This window comes from Labeo rohita, chromosome 17, assembly GCF_022985175.1.
Source record: "Labeo rohita strain BAU-BD-2019 chromosome 17, IGBB_LRoh.1.0, whole genome shotgun sequence".
In the NCBI taxonomy this organism is placed as follows: domain Eukaryota; kingdom Metazoa; phylum Chordata; class Actinopteri; order Cypriniformes; family Cyprinidae; genus Labeo; species Labeo rohita.
In genome coordinates this window covers 15943116-15966364 of record NC_066885.1, presented here as the reverse complement: position 1 = coordinate 15966364, position 23249 = coordinate 15943116, and the positions used below count along the sequence as shown (strand labels likewise).

Sequence of the window (23249 nt, the reverse complement as noted above, 5' to 3'; positions counted from 1 at the left end):
CTCCTTTAAGCACAATAAGGCATGAAAGAGAAGTTTAGTACTCACATGCCGTGTGACAGCCGCTTTCTGTGCGCATGGTTCAGTTGTGTGTCAGAAAACCCTATATCAGAAGTTTAAACTAACGTGATTTAAAACGCATGATTTCAGTGCGATAGACATGATAATCAAAACCAAACAGATGGTTTTTTTTAGCGGAGTATCTGAGGTAAGAGCTGTAAAGGCACAACTCTTTTCTGGAAAAGGGGGAGGGGAAAAGCAGTTAATTTGCATTTAAAGAGACAGGCATGAAAACAGCGTGTTTCTGCTTCCACTTAAAATAGACTTTTTCAAAACGATATAATAAATGATCTGTACATATTGTAAAAAGGGGCATAATATGTCTAAAAGATAATAGATAATAGTGTCAGTTCATACTGCTGTTAGTACTTTCTCATCACTTTTTTAACACTTTCTATCTGCAACAAGCAGATGAAATCTGTTTTTTTGTTTGTTGATGTAATGTTTGGCATAAAGCCTACTTTCGTCATCCCAAGTTAGTTAGGATCGTTTATCTTCTATTTTTTTGGTAGGAATGACATCTTATTTTTACAAGTAATACATCTTATTTGTGAGCAGATGTTCAAAAGTTATTGCTATTACTCCAGTCTTCAGTGACGCATGATCCTTCACAAATTATTCTAATATACTGATTTGGTGTTCACTGGTGCTCAAAAAATATATTATTGCTATCAATGTTAAAAACATATTTTTTTAGGAATCTTTTGTGAATAGAAAGTACAGAAAAACACCAGCATTTATTTGAAACAGAAGTTTTTGTAACAATGTAAAAGTGTCAATGATCATTGACAATTGATCAATTGAATCAATTTCTTTTAAGAAAGAAAGAAAAAAAATGGTTACCCTTTATTTTAGGGTGTCCTTGTACAGTGTACATCTAAATACTGAGTAATATTAATTATTATATGGTTAGGTTTAGGATTAGTGTTTGGCTTAGGGTTACTTGCATGTAATTATGCATAATTAATTCTTATTATAATAGTAAGTACATGTAACGTGTAACAATGACACCTTAAAATAAAGTGTTAGCGTACAATCTTGCTAATTGAATCTTGCTAAAACATTGTGTATCTCACCCATATAATACCCATATTTTACTAAACCCACTTTGTTTTTCCCTTATTTTTAAGCATTTATCCAACTAAATATCCAACTAAATACATGAGTTTTAAACAAGAAAGGCTTAAAACAAGAAAAGCTAAGACAAAAATACTGATGAAGAAATACTGATGAAGAAAATGACTTTCTTCTTTGCAGCATGTGTGAACGGGCCATTACACTTTAATCAGGACTGGCCTTCACCTTGAGCTGTGGGACATTTACCGGGTGGTGACTGATATCGCCATAAAAGTCATGCTGAAATATTTAAAATTGTTACATCAGACAGTGAAATCAGTTGCTATGGATTTTAATGATGCATCTATAATCCGGCTGATAGCTCATAGGGAATGAAGTCTTAATGTGAACATCTCAATGGGAAAAAATAATCTGATTAAGTTTGAAAGAAGTGGAGCAGATTTGTAAAAAAAACACTTTTTAACCAGCAAAAATGAAGCAACTTAATTTTCAAAGATATTCTATATAAATATAAATAGGATAAGGAAGCAGCATTCAAAATTGTAGGGGTCAGTGCGAACTCCTCTGCTATCCATCACAGCACTGAGGCTTCTTCCCGCAATGAGGAGAACTGCTGTCCTCCTCATAACATGATCAATGATTTATGTAAGAAGTGTTGAAATGTGGAGGAAACCCTTGCCAAAAGTCATCTCATAAACCATTTAGCATTGATTTTGATCCAAATCACAATCTCAGCTAACGATTCAATCACGATGGCGACCGCCATGATGAAGACAGACTAAAAATAGCCGCTTTATTGCTACGCTCAGGACACTGGACCATCAGAGTAAAGGGGCGCACGTCCCTCCCGGAGAGTTTGCGTCACAGCGGGTTGCATCGATAACAGCAGCCAAAAATAGCACCAGCGTGATAGACGGCGCAAGCTATTTTTGTTGGGGTCGAGAGAACCTATTAAACGCCTGACCCAGAGATGCATCACAGTCATTGACTGCTGGACGGTTTCTGTCCTTTTTTCTGCAGGCTGATGTTTAATCCATTTGGACATATTTGAAATACAAACACACTTAAGCTAATTGCTGTGCTAAGAAAGACAGATGGGAAGAGGTTGTTTTCAGCCCTCAGTGAAAGTCCACATTTTTGACACAGATGCATCTGAGCTGAAATTATAACTTGTGATTACTGACAAAAAACCCATTGGCCTTTTTAAAAAATGGATGCTGAAAGTGGTTTTGCACTTACGATGAAAGAAAAATGCATTTTTCTTTTTAAGTTAAAAAAGCATTTTGCATCTTGGGTGACCTGGAAAGGTACAATTTCGTCTATATATGAAGCTTTCCGTCAGTAATTAGTGGGCAAAGAAACTATCCATAACAAGCTTTACCACAATGTTGTTATAAAGTCAAATTAGATCTAGAGGAGACATACAGATGTTCAGATGAAGGCCAGGCACAATTCCTGCACACTAACCATCAGACTTTGTGGTTTTTACCATCACAACCTATGCTCTCAAGAAAAAAGGTACAGAAGTTGCCAATGGGGTGGTATTTTTTCAAAGGATACATGTATTTGTATCGTATTTACCCCTAAAGGGTGCATATTTGTAGCTTAAAGAAGTCCACTTCCAAAACAAAAATTTACAGATAATGTACTCACCCCCTTGTCATCCAAGATATTTGTGTCTTTCTTTCTTCAGTCGTAAAGAAATTATGTTTTTTGAGGAAAACATTTTAGGATTTTTCTCCATATAGTGGACTGATACGGTGCCCCGAGTTTGAACTTCCAAAATGCAGGCGGGAGTTTTTTGACATACCCTAACTGTCATGAACTGGAAAAAAACAGAGTTTAGGCAGAGCAAGACAAGATGAGCGTTTAACATTAAAAAGTATATAAATTGAAATAAAAAAGAAAATTTGCTAGATAAGACCCTTCTTCCTTGGCTGGGATCGTTTACAACCGCATCTGGGATCATTTGAAGCCGCATTTAAACTGCATTTTGGAAGTTAAAACTCGGGGCACCATAGAAGTCCACTATATGGAATATACATAATTTTTTACGACTGAAGAAAGAAAGACATGAACATCTTGGATGACATTTTGGAGTACATTATCTGTAAATTGTTGTTCTGGAAGTGGACTTCTCCTTTAAGGGTAGACCTTTTGAGACTACTTTTTTTCTGAGAGTTCACATGATATTAACCTCACTGATCAATGACAGTATCAGTTTAACAGTTGCATATCTCAGGCATATTAATCTCCTGTCATTGTTGACAAAAATATGCATAGGATATAGTCTATGTTGATTCATTGGAACCTGAATGAGGTCTCCACAAGCCTCAAAAATGTAAAACTTAATACTGATTTAGGTCTTCTCTCTGGATTCTTTCTTTCCCTGAGGAAACACTCAAATCCATCCATTCATTAATTATCTCAATGGGGCCATCAGCCTCACTGCTTCTGTTGTGCTATTGCATAAGTCCAGGACTTGTGGAGGCTGCTGTGTCAGCAGATGTTTACTGAGGGTGCTGATGTTTACTGAGATGTTTACTGAGGGACATCTGCGATACTAACTAGTTCCGACAGACCAGCATATGTTGTGTTTTTGAAAGCTGGCCTATTTTGAGTTGGTCTCTACACCTGGCTCCTTAACTAGCCAGTTAGGACACCTTTAACAGCTAAAGGCACTGCTGGTCCATGGATATTTATTAAAAAATGGAACCCTTTCTGAAAAAAAAAAAAAAGCATTATCCTAACATAAAGTGTGGCTGAAACAACAGTCATATTCTAAAACGGGATGTATTAACTGAAGCAATATCACTGTCTTCTTTAAAGTAGGCCTAGTATTATTAAAAAGGTGCCATGGGCTTGTACTAAAACACAATAATGACCCCATCAGGACAAGCAATTTCAATAAGTATTCGCATAGCAGCTGTACTCTAATGTGACAGATATGTGATTCATTTCAGCAATTTTAAAAACGGATTGCATTTTTGTACAGTGCTAACCTGTGACAATTCAGCATCCATATATAGGATAAAAAGGCCTAATTGCACAAACGAACTAGAAAACAGCGAGAAGCTATTTCCAGTGGTCTGACAGCACCATGAATAATGCATCCTGACGAAATGTGATGCATTTGGAAAATCACGCGTTAGCACAGAAAGATCAATGCTGATCAATATGACTCATTGTTTGCAATAATTCCGTACATAAACAACAGGAACAAACTGGTCTAGTCGGAGTGACAGGACCAATAAATCTGCCTCTCAATTTAGCACATTAGCACCTCACAACAACACACGCACACCCATATTTCAATCAGGCTATATTCTCCACTAGTGTAAACAACATATTCCCGTCTTTGAAACAACCCTTTCAGTGGACTATTACTTTAGATTCTGTTGGGAACCCTCTGAATCCTAAACAGCAATCTACAGGCACCAATAAGCCATGGATCAGAAAGCTGCCACACAGAGGTTTGTTTTAAAAATGAATAGCATAACTTCATATTTACTCCTTTCACGTACACAAACATTCAAGAATCTTTTCTTACAGCAGTAGTTCTCAACTATTTTGACTGCAAGGCTCCATTTGTCCACAACAATATTTGAATGCTTTTCTGATGATTTTCTGGATAAGAATTAAGGATAAGAATTTTCACAAATACTTATAATATGTATAATAATGCTCATAGCGATTTTGTTAATTTACATATCTCTTCCAGGTCTAGAAATGACACATTTATAATTAGAAAAGTGCATATGTATGTCAAGACCATGGAAGTTTTGGTGAATCAAAGAAAAAAACAATTGGAAATGGCACAAATGGAAATATTTAAGCAAATAGCTGTTTTTGATTGGTTCACTTCCAGAATAGAAATTTCCTGACAGTTTACTCAGCCTCATGTCATCCAAGACATGAGGCTGCTTCGAGTCTTTTTTTCTTCAGTCGCAAAGAAGGTTTCTTAGAAAAACATTCCGGAATTTTTTTTCTTTATAGCGGACTTTAATAGGAGTCATTGGGTTAAAGGTCAAAATTGCAGTTTCAATGCAGCTTCAAAGTTCTACATGATCCTTGCCAAGAAATAAGGGTCTTATCTAGCTAAACAATTGGTAATTTTCTAAAAAAACATAAAAAAAATTATATACTTTACACTGTAAAAAAAAAAAATCTCTTTCAAAAAGTTGAAGTCTATGGAACCCAAAAAATTTGAAGCTCAATATCTAAAAACTTATCAGAATGCAGATAGAACTTTATAAATCCAAGGTTTTGAAATGCTCATCTTGCACTAGCTCTGTGATGCATGTCTGCGACTTTACACATTACATAATCACGTTGGAAACGCGCGGTTAGTTCTTCATCTATGTACTTTGGTTAAAAAAGGTTGTGTAGGGTGAAAAACTTCATCTCCTTTTCTCCTCCAACTTCAAAATCCTCAAACTAGTGCAAGATGAGCATTTGTGGTTAAAATGCATATCCTTTTTTTTTTTGGAAAATGTCTGATATTGCTAGATAAGACTCTTATTCTTCGGCTGGGATTGTGTAGAACCCTTTGAAGCTGCACTGAAACTGCAATTTGGACCTTCAACCAGTTGAAATCCACTATATGGAGAAACATTCTGGAATGTTTTCTTCAAAAACCTTAATTTCTTTTCGACTGAAGAGAGAAGGACATGAACATCTTGGATGACATGGGCGTGAGTAAAATATCAGGAAATTTTAATTCTGGAAATGAACTAATCCTATAAGTCCCCTTGACGCACCCTGGTTGAGAACCACTGTCTTACAGCACATCATCACCAGCAGTCTCATCTTTATGAATGAGATCTCACCTGCAAATAATGACAAGGCCTCATGGAGGACTTCAGATCTTGAGGCATGGACGGTTTCTCCAGGTTGAGGGAAGATTTCCGGTAGGCTTCTTTAGCCTGGCTGACAGTCAGCGTCGACCAGGAGCTGCGCTTCATAAATTTGCCCTCGGGGGCCATAGCGATGCTCTCGCACGCCGAACATTTCACGTCGTTGTTGCTCTTGGAGGTCTTGAGCGAAAGGTCGCCAAAGTGCCCATGGCCCGTGTCCGGGTAACAGTGAGTGATATGATCTCCGTGGTGGCGGCTCATGATGCTGGGAGTCCGGTAGGTGCTGTCGCTGTCCAGGTTGTCGTCAGAACTCCACCAGCCTGCTATCCCTGAGCGTTGCTTGGAGTCTGACTTGCGGTCCTTGCTCTTACTCCGTTTGCTGTGTTTGTGGTTCCCATGGTGATGTCCGTGATGGTGGTGATGGTGGTGTCCGCTGTCTGAGCGAGAGTCTCCCTTGGTGCCGTTCATCTTGGATGACCCCTCGAGCGAGTGGGATTTGGTGAAGAGCTTCTGGACCGAGTGCACCAGGTGGCGGATGCGCCCGGGACTCTCGTTGCGCTGCTCACTGCTCGTGGTGGTTGCGGACGTGCGCTGGTACTGCAGAGTGTGAAAACCGTCTCTGTGAATTGGCAACTGCTTCTCAAATTGGTCTAGGAGGTTCGGGGGAATTCGATTCATCTTTCCAGATCCGCCACCCCCACCGCCAATGCCGACCCCTCCACTGCCGCCGCCGCCACCGCCGTGAGAAGCGGAGCCTTCGTCTCGCGAGCCGTCGTGGTGTGAACTGTAGTGCATTCTGGGAAAGGTGCTGCTGGAAACGTGGTCAGATGCCATAGAAACGGGCATCACCATGCACTCGGAGTGGATGGAGCTGCGGGGCGAGCAGCGGTGTGGATCCAGAGGGCAGCTCTCGGTCGGACTGAGCAGGTAGGGAGAGCGGGAATCAGGGCTGACATGCTGCAAGTGGTCGAGGGACTGATCGCAGTCTGGCAGCCCACAGGTGTGTCCTGATGTGAAGGTGAGCTGAGGACGACCGCTTGATAAACCTTTCATATTCCTGGGAGGGGAGGGGTAGCTGTCTTCATCGAAGTACGGCGGTGGAGACCATGAATCTAGCTGATCTATGAAAGACAAAGAGAGGAGAACGGAGAGGATGAGTGAGTTTGATTCATGCATTCAGCATCAGTTCAATCTTTCTGCAAACTATATTTTGGGACATTTTCCCCGTGGGCATGTAGAAAGCGCTAATAGGGATGTTTGCAAAACATTCTGGTGGGATTCAAATGAGTTGATTACAAAATCACTGCCGTGTTTGCGAATTTAAAGCGATCACGAGGCAGCCTCTCAGCTGTACCGTCATGGAAAACACGACACTTCAGTTCATGAATGGAATGAAATCATGTTGTCCGGACAAAAGCATGTCCCACAGCCCTTCGCCGATCCTCCCCATCTGCTCCTGCCAGGCCTTACGAGGACAGAGTTGCAAGCCTTGCCATTTATCCAATGCAAAGTAAAATAATAGCCTATCATTTCGGAACCGCTGGGCCATCCGTCAAAGCCGGCGCCGGAGAGAGAGAGAGCACTTCGAGGTGCTTCAGCGGTTGTCCTTGAGAGACATTGCTCAGAGATTAAAACCACATTCGCTGTGATCTTTCATCACAGCCACATATGGGCAGGCTGCCGCTAACTTCATCAGAGCTAAGGCTCGGAGATGCTGTTTTTTCACAGCCAGCCGCTTGCCCTTTCTGACATAACTATTTCATGCTGCTGGATCATATGTCATTTCGCACAGGTGATTAATAGGAATTTTCATGTGATGAAAGTACAGGGTAATGCATATTAAAATAAAGGTCATTTTTCAATTGCTGAAGAAAAAAAAACACAGAACATGTTAGTTTTAATGAGTTTTTCAGTGTCAAAAGTGAGGGCTTGTTAAACTCCATTCTTTTTAAATCTGAAATAATCTCAAAGGTATTATTAACCATTTGAAAGCTGTCTTTCATATCCAAGTGAAAGCACATAATTTGGCAAATATTCATGCTTTGAGAAATTATGCATATTTAAACTCCTATTTCATCTATGTAGCAATTAAAGTTGTTAAAAAATAAAACTATTATACAATGAGGTTCATTAGTTAACATTGGTTAACTACATGAGTTAACATGAATTAAGAATGAACAATACTTCTACAGCATTTATTAATCTTAATGTTAATTTCAGTATTTACTAATGCATTATTATAATCACAAGCTGTGTTTGTTAACAGTAGTTAATGCACTGTGAACTAACATAAACAATGAACGAGTGTATTTTTATTAATTAACATTAACAAAGATAAATAAATAGTGTAATAAAGGTGTCGTTCATTGTTCATTCATGAAGTTAATACATGACAAGTTAACAAATGACACCTTATTGTAAAGTGTTAACATTAAGTGTTAATGGCACTATAGTCCATAGTCAAAATATTAGTAGTCATACTAAAGATTATTTTCTGTCCAATAACAGTCCAATAACTAGCCAATAACTTTCTCTGTCATCAGACATTTTCACATACAGAATAAATTAACCATGTCTGAACTGATTATAAATAGATAATTTTTACAATGGCATCAGTAGCTGTAAGTAAACTTTTGTATGTAACTGCAAGCTGTCAGTATACAAGACAGCTGCCAAATACTAATTACTGACTTGTTTGGGGTCAGTAAGTTATTTCCCCCCCTTCTGCATCAACATTGATAATTATTAAGCACCAAATCAGCAAATTAGAATGATTTCCGAAGGATTATGTGATACTGAAGACTGGGAAAATGGTTGCTGAAAATTCAGAATAAATAACATTTTAAAATACAGTACATTTAAATGTATTTTAAATTGTAATAATATTTCACAATATTACTGTTGTATTTTTGATGATCTAAATTCAGCCTTGCTGAGCACAAGTGACTTTTTTCAAAAACTTTTAAAAAATCGTACAGACTTTGGAACAGTAGTGTTTTTCTGAAAAACAGAAAAAAAGAAAACCCATATATCTGATTCACACTGGCAGCAAAGAGCTAGACTGAAGACAAAAGCAAAAACATCTTTGTGTGAATTTGGAAAGCAACCAATTCAAAACCCTCCCTTGTGTTTAATTAGAGCACAAACAGAGTACTGACCCATAAGGAGATCTTTAGCTCAGGTCAGCACACACCATAATGATGCCCAAGTCCATCTTGATTGAAGAGGACCTGAAGGAGAATGTCAAGCTTGTTTATCCTGAGCGTGTAGAAGAATATTCTAGAGTTATAGCGAATCACAAAGAGGCACTTCATTAAAATTAAACTTTGTGAAAGGCTGAACAACACAGAGAATCACATTAAAGCACATCCAGAACAAACGGCCCAATTTGGATGTCGTCTGTAAACACCAGCCAATACGAGCGCTTGATTATGCTTTTTCAAAGGTTAAAAGCAAGGAACCTTCAAGAAATCAGTTGTTCATCAGGAAATCGAAGGGATGTGATTGTGTCCTTAACTCCCAAACGGCTCTACAATAAACCACAATGTTACATTTCTGAATTTAAAGGGGACGGATGAAACTAACAGGACCAGAATGGTTCAGGTCTCATTGGAGATGTAATAGTCTAACAAAAAGCTGTTGTTGGTTATTTCTCCTTCATCTAAATCCAACACAACTGCAGTGAAATATCTGGAGACAGCAACAGGGGAGAAGCACAGATTGCAGACTGAAATTAAAAGCTTTATCTTTTACACTTTGTCTTTAAAAAGAGACAACAGAGCTTTTCTAAACCCAGTGGACTAGATCAGTCACAATAATATCACCTTGAGAAAAGCAGACCATCCATAAATCACAGCAGAGAAACTTACACTATATCCAGCTGCTGACGACATATGCCATGTATTGAATGCTATTATATCTTGCCTGAATTTCAAAGGCAAGATAGGCAAGAAGATATTGACCAAAAGGAACATTTAAATGATATATATAGGGCATGTAAATATTTCTTTTTGTCAGTAATTATTATTAGTGGTGCTTGTGAAGCTTTACTCTGTTTGTCTAATATTATTATTCTTCTTTCCGTACAAACTTCGCTCGTAACTCGTCCCGCACTGTTTGTCACAGACCCTTGAGAGAGGTGTCAAATCTTGTGGCTTATTAAGAAGAGGTGTGGTATGACTTTTATAAGCGATCAGGCATACGATTTTCGCACAGCGGGCGAAAAAATCAGGTGGAAAATCCCATAGACTTAACATTGCATCCAACTTTGACGGGTCATAGCACCAAGTGAGAATTTTATAGAAACATGTGGATCACCACATTTGAAGAGGCTGTCAAGCTATGCGAGAACATACCCCAGAATGGGGTATAAGTTGTAACCCTGGGGCACAAGAGCCCCCCTTCCCAAAGTGGTCCCATAGACATACTATGGTAAAGGAACTGAGCACATGTGTTTTTTCTACTACAGTAACTTGCATAGGAATTCTGAATTATTCTGAATAACTCTGCATCACAATGTCATAGATACATGGGGGTGGGCTTATTTTACTCAGGCAACCAATCGGTCTCTTTAGGATCATCATGAAGCTGTCAAGCCACACCCTAGCAACCAAACACAGTACCCTAGCAACCGTTTAGCAAGACCTATATCTCTGCATCAGAACACTGTATAGACATGGGGCTTGGCTCATCTGATTCATGCTACCACACAGGACTTCCAACATGCTACACATGCTAGCAGTGAATAGCTACATGCTAAGTGTTAAAACATGCTATTCTTAACCAATTTTTGAAATGTGATTAAAAAGACCGTAGTTACTTCTTTAGAAAATGTACATGTCTACTTATTATTATTTACTTATTACTATTATTTATTATTACTAAGGCTGCAAATGTTTGATTAAAAACATTGAGTAATATTATAAAATTATAATAGTACAATAAGTAATATATTTTGCAATTTTCTGCAGCCATTACTCCAGTCTTCAGTGTCACATGATCCTTAGGAAATAATTCTAATTCTATGCTCTAATATGCAATTACAGTCTATTGCAGCAAACCACTGACATACTTTAAGAACCACTTAACAGTAAGTAACTTGGTGAAGTCATATATAACCAAAAGTTAAGTTTGAGTTAAACATGCCTGTCGAAACAGGCAGGGTCAAAACACCAGCAAACATCAAAGAGCAATCCACAAAACAGGCAATGGTAGCAAACGTTCACAAAACACAAGAACACTGTCCAGGGTCAAATCACAGACAAGGCAAGACTAGACAAAGAAACAAGGTAACAAAAGAAAACACTCAGTAACGTCCGCAATGCTAAACAATACTTTACAATGTGAGTGTGTGTGGGTGCGGCTTAAATAGTCCTCTTGACTGGAAATGGGGTGTGTCTGTAAATTGGTTCCTAGGCAGGAATCCAGGGTAGAGTGGCAAGAGTCTAGTTGGTGATCGTGACAGTAATCACTCTGATTAATCACTCTAATTCTGTGAGTGAGCCAATTTAGTCATAGACTCATTCGGGAGTTGTTATGATTGATTCATTAAAAATTTGTATATGAATCTGACTACACTGTTGGCGTGGCATATTTGTTGGTCGATGAGAACTAATTCTCGTTTCCAAACACTACAAATAAAACCCAAACAATTTTTCAACAACAAGAATTTCTGTGTAATTGGCTGCTGAATATTTAAAACAAATATTTATCGGGGTTAACCGCTCAGTTCTTTGTAAATAAAGTCTGTATTCTGCTGGCCTCCTTCCTGTGGTAGATGAAGAGGGCCTTTGGTCTCAGTCCATGTTCAGAGGAGGTCATCTGAGGCTCTAGAGATTTGTGTGTTATGGCACTGCTCACTGATGCTCTACAGCCTGAAGCACTTCCTGTCACCTCATCTCATGATTTCGGTATTCATAGCCTGGACCGTCCCTGCTGAATAAATACGGCTCACTGCAGCACCCTGCATACTAACAGCATGAGTGCAATCAGCTACAGGCGCCTTCACATCTCTCCCTCTTTACTTGTCTCTCTGCAGGGGGCAGCAGGTAGAAGCTTTATTTTGCTGACTCTGTCGCTACAGCAGTGCTAGTGAAGACAAATGATCCATCCGCCACATTAACACTAGCGAAAGGTGGCAGGGAAATCTGATGGAACTGCTAAAATGCACTGTGACATAAGCTCTAAAACACTAGTAAGCAGACTACATAGACAGCATCCTAACCATCAATATATCTATCTAAAAATATTGGAAGAGGAAAAAAATTGTAGTACATAAATAAATGCCAGTATTACAAAATATAATATTAAAGACTGTATAAATCACTTGTTTTTCTAAAGAAACATTGTACACCAGTGACACCAGCATGTAAAGTTACAACGGGAGTCCACACCTCTCTCACCTCCCCTGAGCCTGTTGAGTTTTAACAGTGCCCCTAAAACATGAGGTGAGTTTGGTGGGGAAAAGACACGTGAGAGGAGGCAACGCCTCCATTGTGATATGACTGAATATAACTGGTCATGATCGACTGTGATTGGTTCATGTGATATATCCCGCCTCTTCTGTTTGTGCACGTTCTGTGTTCGTGATTTAGTCTGAATGAACAATATAATGCTGTTAATGGGAAGACTAATTATAAAAAGTAAGTAAACAAATCACACACTTAGATATAACCACTTTGTTATGTCAAAATAAGACTTAAAATGGCATGAAAACATGATCTGTGGGAGTTTTTATCAGCTTGGTGAAATTTAAAGTAAGTCTTTAAGACTGTGACCACTATTTACTGATCTTTGATGACTGATGACCCGAAAATTTAAAGTTAGTTAAAAGTTAACTATAAAATAGAACAGCTGAACATAAGTTCACAAATAAAATGTACTGTTTAAATTGTTACTGCCTTCAGTTATTATTTTGAAGTAAATGTAAAATGCTTAAAAACACTAACTTGATGAGATTCATACTTGGCTTTAATACTGTAAATAAAAAATTAATTACATTGTTAATGTAAAAATATAATTTGTCTGATAAGTAACGTTTATTTAACCAAGAAAATGTGACTGGGACAATATATAACCAATATATGAAATGTGTGTGTACACACACATTTTCTCATAACAATGCACTCTGGGATTACATGTGATGCTGCTTTAGAATTAACCAAAACGAGGCAGGCAATTTTAGGAGGCAGCATAATTGCATGTAAAAAAACATGTGAAAGCAGGAGATATTGCTCTTTTGTCACTCCGACATGCTTCATTAAACAGAATGTTCCCACAATGTTCTACTTTGTTCCAGCTTGACAATTAATCCTCCAATTAATCGCCCCCCCTCAAAAAAAGATTGCCACAGCAGTCCTTTTCTTTTCTCGCAAACAATCTCTCTTCATTTTATGAACTCACTTTTACAGAGCAAGGACATCTTTCTCGCCTGCCCATGAGAGAGAGAGAGATTCCTGGGGTCCGATAAGCCTAGTGAGTTTCTGTTAAATGCTTATCGTAAAGGAGTGAATTAGCATTGCGGTGACGAGGTCTATTATCTGTGCCTGGCTCTTCTCACCGTGGTAAAACATGCTTATCCCAGCATTCTAAAGACAAATGTTTGGCATGAAGATGGGTTTATTATGGAATGGAAAGATGAGAGAAAAGTTTAAAACACCATTTGTAAATATCAACAAATTATTCTTATACGAATGCTTACATAAGGGGTGTTCCGACTGCCAGCGATTTGCAGTGAGAAAGCAATTAGATGTCATTCATTTTTAATTAAAGTTGGTGATTTCTGGCAACATGAGTGACTGTTGCTGATTAGGTATTGATATATGCATTTTTTGAGACTAATTTAATTAATCAGCATAACATACTTTTGTATCAACTGCTGAATAAAAATGCAAAAATACTTTAAAATGCAGGGTAGTATTGCATTTCATAATATAGCTGCTGCAGAAATGTGTTTCATAAATCATGACGTTAAACCTACAGCTGATGGGTCCATACAATGAAGCTGGCCTGAAAGTGTCTGAACACAGAACTATGCAGAAAAAACACAGAACAGCTTGCTATAGGAAATCCTTCAGAAGTAACCCGTTTATGTAACATTCAAAAACAGACTCGCAGCAAGTCTTCAAAAAAAGAAAAAAGAAGACAGTTCAAATAGAATTTGCAGTTGCCACAGTAACTGGTACTTAATATGTCTTCAGCAGTGTCATAAGACATAAACAGTTTCAGATCTTGAAATGCAGTCAATTCATAAAGTATTTAAAGACACAACGGTAGTGAAGTTGGAACCCAAAACAGGGATGATTTACAGCTTCATGAATGGCACCTATTGTACCATACTGCATATTATTTTCAATCCAAAAAGTCTAAAACTTGCAAACACTCCCTATCTCAGCTGCTTTTTTACTGTATCACAATATTATACATAGCTGACAATTATGTCTTATACCACAGTTGTGGAAGTCATCAAGCCACCATCATGTCAGACTATTTATATTGCTGAAAATAAAAATTAAAGCTCTATAAAAGCTACTCATACCGTGCTGGACCTTTTCAGGACCACGGACAGCACCTTAATGGATTGGTTCACTGCAGAATTAAAATTTCCTGAGTTTACTCACACCTATGTCATCCAAGATTATCAAGTCTTTCTTCAGTCAAAATAGAAAAGAAGGTTTTTGAGGAAAACATTTAGGATTTTTTTTCCATAAGGTGGACTAACCACAATGGTGGTTAAAGATCCAAATTGCAGTTTCAATGCAGTTTCAAAGGGCTCTACACGATCCCAGCCGAGGAATAAGAATCTTGTTTAGCGAAACAATCCATCATTACTTTTAGATATGAATCGAAAAAAATAGATGCTGTAGTTCCAGCAACTACCAGCAGGGGCGATCTACACCATGCTAATAAGCCAAACCGTGAGACCTTGATCTAAACACAAATTTTTGGGCTGTTGCAGTTGTGCTGAGAAAAGAGGTCAAAGGTCAAAGGTTCATCATGCCAGCATCATCTCTGTTTGTGTGCCTGCTGGATTCACCTGCATGCCTAAACAAATACAGACGCACAAACAAAGGTACACACAAGCAAACAACACGCACACTAACAAACAAGGGTGCACATCAGCAAACAGGAAAAAGTAAACACACACACACACACTCACAATATAATAGAGTTTATATTTGTACCTGGAGGTAATGTGAAATCTTGTTAGATTAAGTGCCTTGTCTGTTTTACTGCCTGTTTACCGACACAGAGATCAAGACAACACAATTGACCTTAACCTCAGTACGACACTAAACCAATCACATCAAAAGGAATTTACACCCTAAACCAATCATAACAAAAACAAATGAACACCAATCCCCACAAAAGCAAAGAGACTCTCCAGCAAACATCAAATACTGAGCACAAGCTCTGCTCTATCTAAGCTGTGCAAAGGCAAAGGACTGTCAGCGCACCGAACTGAATTTATCTGTGCAATTTTAGATTTCTAGATACAGCAACCTTTTCATAAAAGCTCCCAAAGGGTAAAAACAACCACCATAACACAGAACTGATGATTCACCAAGCACTTTGGGGCAACCTTATGACGCTTCTTTTTAAAATGAATCCTTAATTCATTATTTATTAAAACACACACACACACTTATTAAACCTAAGAGTTGCACACACTCTCTGAAGCGAATGTACTAGCTTTATCTGGTATGTTGTGCTTCCTGCAGAGGAAGCTGTCATAACATTGTACTGCTTGCTATACAAAAGCAGTTTCCCTGTATTTTTAAGGGGGCTGAAGATGAGAGCAGAAACCACTTCCACTCAGCTTCAATGACAATATTTCTACAACTTTTTACAGGAGAAGTCACAGTTTTCACAACCCTAAAAATAAAAAATCCAATATTACGTAAACACAAATGCAAGCACACAGGTTCAGAAGAGGTTAACTGATGGATTTGATTTGTGTGGATTACTTGTGGATTATTGTGATGTTTCAGACTCTCGTTTTGTTTGGACTCTCATTTTGACGGCACCCATTCACTGCAGAGGATCCAATGGTTAGCAAGTGCAATTTTTGAGCAAATTTGAATTTTTGGGTGAACTGTTCCTTTAAAGGACCTTAAAGACCTTTGTTCATCTTCAGAACACAAATTAAGATATTTCTGAATAAATGTGAGAGCTTTCTGACCCTGAATAGACAGTAATGCAACTACAACGTTCAAGGCCTAGAAAGGCATGAAGGACAAAATAGTCCATGTGACATCAGTGGTTCAACCGTAATGTTATGAAGCTACGAGAATACTTTTTGTGCACAAAGAAGGACTTATAATAAGCCAAAATTCAGTTAAACATCTCATTGTCCCTTTGACATAAAAATCTATCAAGTAGAACCAGTATAAGAGTATGACTCTCTACATCACTAATGACTATTTTAATGGCTTTACAACAAACAAAAACAAAAGCTGTAAATACATTAATGTGGTACTTGATGCATGCTATTATAGCCCAGGCTTCAAATGCAACACTCAGTTACGCACAATATGCAACAGGGTCCCTTTAGCCACCGAGGACTCCTTGAAAAGCTTGATAAAAGGTGGAGACCCTGTATTATAAATTTAGGGAGGTTCAGTTGATAATTGACATGCTTGAGTGAGCACGACTCTATGACGCCCCCACACATGATACTCAATACAGACACACATTGATCCTGTGCACTCTGTCATTAGCTATCAGTTTGAATGAAGGCCAGATGAAAGGAAAAGGCTGATGAGACGCAGTGAACATCCTCTTAGAAAGTGAGTGTCACTGTAATGAGGCAGCACCACACATCTGAATCTTTTCTGACAGTGTGCCTATCTGATTCAGGGTGAATTTAGATGTCATTTGCTGACTTTAGTAATTACAAAACATCTGCTGGCCTCTACAGGGCTGATTAAAGTCTCTCTGATGTCATTTTCACCCTCATTTGCATTTTTAACACCAAGGCCAACTGGGAACCTGATGACCTCACTTCCTGTCTAATTATGTTCGCCCTTCAGAGTTGTTACTGCCCTTTAATACAATGTTGACTTTAAGATGGTGTATGGACAGATCTATATATCTATCTATCTATCTATCTATCTATCTATCAGTCAAAAGTTTTTTTAACAGTAATATTTTTAATGTTTTTAAAGAAGTCTCTTCGGCTCACCAAGCCTGTAAAATTTTGAAATATTTTTACTACTTATAATAACTGTTTTCTATTTGAATATATTTTAAAATGTAATTTATTCCTGTGATTTCAAAGCAGAATTTTTAGCATCATTACTCCAGTCATATGATCCTTCAAAAACCATTCTAATATTCTGATTTGCTGCTCAAAAACATATATTATTATTATTATGTTGAAAACAGCTGAGTAGTTTTTTTTTCAGGTTTCACTGATGAATAGAAAATTCAGAAGAATAGCATTTATCTGATATCTTTTATGATATCATAACAGATCTTATTGTCTTATTGTTCAATAGTTTGTGTTCAGTAAGATTTTATTTTAAAAGAAATGAATATGTTTATTCAGCAAGGATGCAATAAATTCATTAGAAGTGACAGTAAAAACGTATAATTTTACAAAAGGTTTCTATATCAAATAAGTGTTGTTCTTTTGAATGTTCTATTCATCAAACAATCCTTTAAAAAAACATGGCTTCCTTAAAATTATGAAGCAGTGCAACTGTTTTAATATTGATAACAATAAAATGTTTCCTGAGCACCAAATCAGCATATTAGAATTATTTCTGAAGGATCATGTGACACTGAAGACTGGAGTATTGATGCTAAAAGTTCAGCTATCTCAGAAATAAATTACATTTTAAAACAAATTATAAATAAAAAACAGTTGTTTTAAAATGTAATAATATTTCACATTATTACAGTTTTTACAATATTGTAAAAACATCTATCTATCTATAAACATAAAAACATCTTACCGACCTCAATATATATCTATATTTCCATCAGTCCATCTACTTTCAAAAGTCCTTCAGGAAATAAATGTGTGTTAAATGTAATTTTTTTTATTAGAATTAATGACTATAAATCAATTTCACACATATTAAAAAGCCATAAAAAACAATGAATTTAACTTTTAAAGTTATATTTTAAAATGCATACATTGGACAGATCTGATTACTATAGCTGCTCGTTCATCATAACTGCTGGGATACAGGAATGGATTTAAGGATGTAGCACCAGAGAAGCATTTATTACTGATTACTGGTGGTGTACTTGAATCACCAGCAAATATATTAAACATGACTCCCTCCACAGTCAATTTAACACAATTTAATACTTAATTATGTTTGTCCTGTCATATTTTATGCTGGGTGAATCTGAACACTGGAAGCTAGAACTTAAATTGATACTGATTTGCATGAAGTGAAGTCAATGAAAACCCTTTGTGTTTTTTTTCATGGAAGAACAGAAAGTAGACAGGAAAAGCCAAGACAGGAAATTACAGAGAGAGACAGCAGTGAGAGACAGAACCTCTGCACCTCACCTGCTCAGGGCGGCTCTCTTATCAAACATAGATCCTCATAAACGGAAAGCCCTGAATCTGTGAAGCCCTGATAGCGCAGACAGAAACCAGATGGATGCCAACGCCATAAGAAGAGAAAGAAATGGTTTCGAACAAATCAGACTATAGCATTTGAGCCCACACAGACAATAATACATCACTTCATCTTCATTTTCAAAAGCATATGATTGTATTGGCTGTGCCAAAATTTACTGTGTACAATTTACGGCTTTATTTATTGACTGTGTGTGTTCCTGCTGACGACTTTATCTCTCATAGTCGGCCTGTGGTTTGCGGTTCAGGTCCCGCAGGGGTCAGACACTCTGAGGGCCTTTGGATCAGACACTGTACACACACACACACACATGTATAAACACACACTCTGAAGGCCCTAGTCTGTTGTTACCGTTGGACATTTTCTGTGCTCAGCACACTTAGTCTTTGATAATCACCTGGCTGACAGCAAAACGCTGAAAGCAAAATGCAGAGGTCAGACAAAGGAGAAACACACATACACACACTTATAAACTTACAAGAGCTAAATTTAAAAGCGTTTAAGTTCATCTCAGAGGCCTGTGAAATGTCTTGGAACAAGGATGCTAAAATACAGACTATTTTACAGTTTGAATTATCTGAAAGGACCAACAAATAGGGAAAAAAAGGAAAGAAAAATAAATAAGCAGCAAAGCACCACCCAACTTAATTCAAAGATACTGCTTATCTTTTTTGCTAATGTTTAAAAAAAGCCTGAGCATTTAGATAACTGGAGACAATGAAGAAAGGTTTATAAACTAGAAACTTCAAAATGTTTCATTTTTCAAAGCCTTGAATATTTTTGGAATTTAGGAGGATCCACATTTGAAATTTGGTGATATTACCATGAAGGTTTAAAAAAGCTTTTAGTGCAGATCAATGGAGAATTGTAGTCTAAAATAAAGAAAGGTGAAAAAAGAAGAAATGCAGATGCAGACACAGAGGTACTGATATTTAAAAAATACAGGAAATATGCATGACAGTTATATATCCAAAATCGACCTATAGACATTTTTCCTGAACGTGGAAGTCAGCCTGTGTTTTAACCAGTGTTGGGGAAAGCTACTTTTAAAAGTAATGCATTACAATTTTGCATTACTCCCTGAAAAAGTAACTAATTACGTTACTTAGTTACTTTTTATGGACAGTAATGCGTTACGTTACTTTTGCGTTACTTTAAATCTGGGCAGGGCTTGCTTCTTTGTTTTTAATATAAAACAATTCTTCACCAAAAGTGAAATGAATTCACCTCAGGTTTAAAGAAAAGTACATTTATGCAGGAGAGCACTCTTCAGCTATAAAAAAAAATGACGCACAAATGTTAGTTTATCTAAAGTAATTTTTGCTTATTACTATGATTGAATTGCATCATCGAAGGTCAGCAGCAAAGACACTGGTTAATAAAATTGGATTAAATACATAAAAGATATTTGTTTTATTTAACATATTTAATTATTCCAGAGTTGTGTCATATTCTGAGTTTACATTTCACAGTTTTTATTCATTTTGAGGAATACTGAATCTGTTTTTTGTGAGTGAGACAAATTAATGCATGTTCACATTTAGTCTAGAACTACAGTAACATCATGTTTACTCCCAATTTCCCAACAGGAGACTTGTCAATCAGTAAACAAGGAAAAAGGTAACTGGCGTTACTTATTTGAAAAAGTAACTCAGATATTTTCGTAGAAATTCAAAAGTATTGCGTTACTTTACTAGTTACTTGAAAAAAGTAATATTATTACGTAACTCACGTTACTTGTAATGCGTTACCCCCAACTCTGCTTTTAACCTGAAAAATTTCCGGTGTCCAGTATTTCTAGTCAAATTAGCGAGTTGATAATCTAATATTAAACCTATTAAAATGTTTTTAAAAAGCACATGGCTACATAGCGCCATCACTTTGCAATGTCGCAATAACCATCATTTGTAAGTGTGTTGATGACACGAAGCTGCCGACGCTATCTACATTAAAAACAGGCGCTATTTGAATGGGTTCTTATGTAGACCGGAACAGAAGAGCATCCAATCGGAAATTCATAATGGTGCCACTCATCATTTACTCAGGAAAAATGTCTACACCAAAAAATAACAAAGTAAAAAAAATCCTTTAATATATTCTGATATGTTGTGCATCCACAGTTATGTTTTTGTTAATGAGAATCATTTTAAATTTACTACCAATTATTGAGGCTCTAGCTCTCAAACCACAAGTAGGAATCTAGAGAAGAGACTATCAGGCTAGAAAAGATGGAGAGAAGCAATAGCAAGATCAGGGTAAAGAGCAGTGACCTTTATGAGCAATGAGAAGTATTTTTCATTTTATCCAAGTGACTTAGTCCATTTGTAATACAGGGCAGATCTTCCTAGAGCAACCTGGGGTTAACTGCCTTGCTTGGAGGCACTTTGGTGAAACAATATCTCATGAATCTGCTCCTATGGGGTCTGAACCTACAACCTTTGATGTATGTATCTAAATCTTTGACCACAAAGCCATAGTGATGTATGTGTGTTTTATGAATCTCTTGAATATGCTATAGGCACCTACCACACCTTACCTTACCTCGTCTCTGGTACGGCTTGAAATAACTATATCTTTAGAAATGACTGGTTGAAACTGGTTCTGTGGGCACCCAATTGTTGAGAAGCACATCCTGTATGTCTCTCAGGAGAAACTGAAAGAAACAAAGTTTATTCCAAGACAAGAAGAAGTGAAGTATGGGCATAAAAGTCTGTCTGTGTGGGTGAGTGCAGACTGTTGGACATCATTGCTCAAATAAACCTATCCAACACTTCCACATGTCCTGACTATTTCCAAAACTCTCCTACATTTAAAGCACCAGTATAAGCAATAACTCAACAATCTGTTATAATAAGTAAGAGATAATGCACGGCTAGCTCTGCATTAAATGATTATAATGCACGACTTGGAGGACTACCCGACGGCAAGCTGGAAGCTTATACCATGGGCAAAAATGAAAAATCTGTCATTAATTACTCACCCTCACGTCATTACAAACTGGTAAGAGCTTCATTCATCTTCAAAACACAAATTAAGATCTTTTTGATGAAATCCTAGAGCTTTCTGACCCTCCATAGACAGCAAGGGTACTACTATGTCAAAATACAGAAATGTACCAAGGACACTGTCAACAAGACAGAGCAGGTTACTTCAGGTATGAAACGAAATCTCAGCTTTCACATTTTGTTTTATAAGAAATTCAAACAATAAATACCATTTTGTGGCTCTTTAATGTGACATGACAGATCGCTGTGGTGTCTCAGTTCAAGCGGGATGTGAACCAGTCATCTCTTCCTCTTTACTAGTTATAGAATGAAATAAATATGAATGAACATCAGAAGGTAACTTGTTTCATTCTCGAAAAGACATCAGTACTCACCATTTTTCAAGTAAAAGTCCACCAACGTTAATCTACTCTCCTGTCTGGTTTGTTGTCAGACAAAAATGGCAGATTCAGTGTTATGACTGGTCAGTTCACCTGTCAATCAGATTCCCTGCAATCTCACAGTATTCAATCACTAAAATAAGACAGGCAAAAGTTATTAAGTTCTGAATTTTGAGCATGGCACTAAAGTTGCCTGTGGAGCTGAAATCATTGTTGCAGAACTGTTGATGGAGGCCCTGTATGAGCTGAACTGTGAGTATGCCCTGCAGCCAGGACTTATTAGAGTAATTGGCTCTCTGTATCTGAATATCTAACGGGATCCTGCGTGATCCTCGTTGGGCTCTAGCAAAGCACAGGGTTCCTGTTCACCATTAAAAATCAGTTTAGACAGACAACAGCGCTGTATCCATCACCAGCCATTTCTATGCAATTTCAAACATACAGTTGAAGTCAAAAGTTTACACACACCTTGCAGAATCTGCAAAATAATTATTTTACCAAAATAAGAGGGATCATGCAAAATGCATGTTACTGTTTATTTAGTACTGACCTAAATAAGAACACGCGCATGTGATCTACTCCGGTTGCACGTCAGAGCCGTAACGTGCTGCAGACGTGTGCAGTGTGTGGTAAGAGATTTATTCATCATACAATGTAGATGGCCTTACTTATAACACAAGTGTTTTTTTAAATGCATAAACTTGCACTAGAATAGGCTAGGCTGATCAGTGATGATGTTCTTTGATAATGTTAGGCTGCTTTCAGCCTTATGCTGGAGCTGGTTTCGGGCAATGAAACTAAGTATGTAAATAATTAAATACATTAGCATGATAATATCATGCATTGGTGATCTCGCAGGCTAACGATAGGACCCAACACTAGTGTAGCATATTTTTTACTCACCCTCCATACATCCTAGGTGTATATGACTTCCTTCTTTCAAACGAATGCAGTCGGAGTTATATTCAAATTTATCCCTCCGGGGGGTTAATAAAAGTCTCCTGTAGCGAACTGATGCGTTTTTGTAAGAAAAATATTTATGTTTAAAATGGAAGAATTACTTTAATCTAGCTTGCACTAACAGTTGTACACGGAACTTGCTTCTTTGGCAAGGGGCGTGGCTGAAACACCGTCTAAGCTGTTCGCCAATCGCAACGCAGTGGGACAGCTAACCAATCACAACAAATTTTGTTTTTCGGAAGGCGGGCCTTCATTAAACCCGGAACTAATCGAGCCTTATGTGCCAGGCTGGGAGAGATGTATTGTAATAATGTA

At 37.5% G+C, this 23249-nt stretch overlaps 1 protein-coding gene across 8 annotated transcripts in view; it reads right to left on the bottom strand.

Annotated features, from left to right (window-relative positions):
* Positions 1-23249, bottom strand: part of dlgap2a (discs, large (Drosophila) homolog-associated protein 2a) — a 166235-nt gene that overhangs the window by 45733 nt on the left and 97253 nt on the right. For 6 of the 8 annotated variants that reach the window (XM_051132807.1, XM_051132800.1, XM_051132799.1 and 3 more), the window contains one exon: positions 5964-7111. In XM_051132807.1, the coding sequence (XP_050988764.1) occupies positions 5964-7111 (1148 nt within the window). Of the gene's footprint in view, positions 1-5963; positions 7112-9148; positions 9221-23249 lie in introns of all 8 variants that reach the window. The other 2 variants (XM_051132804.1, XM_051132802.1) reach the window with 1 other exon arrangement.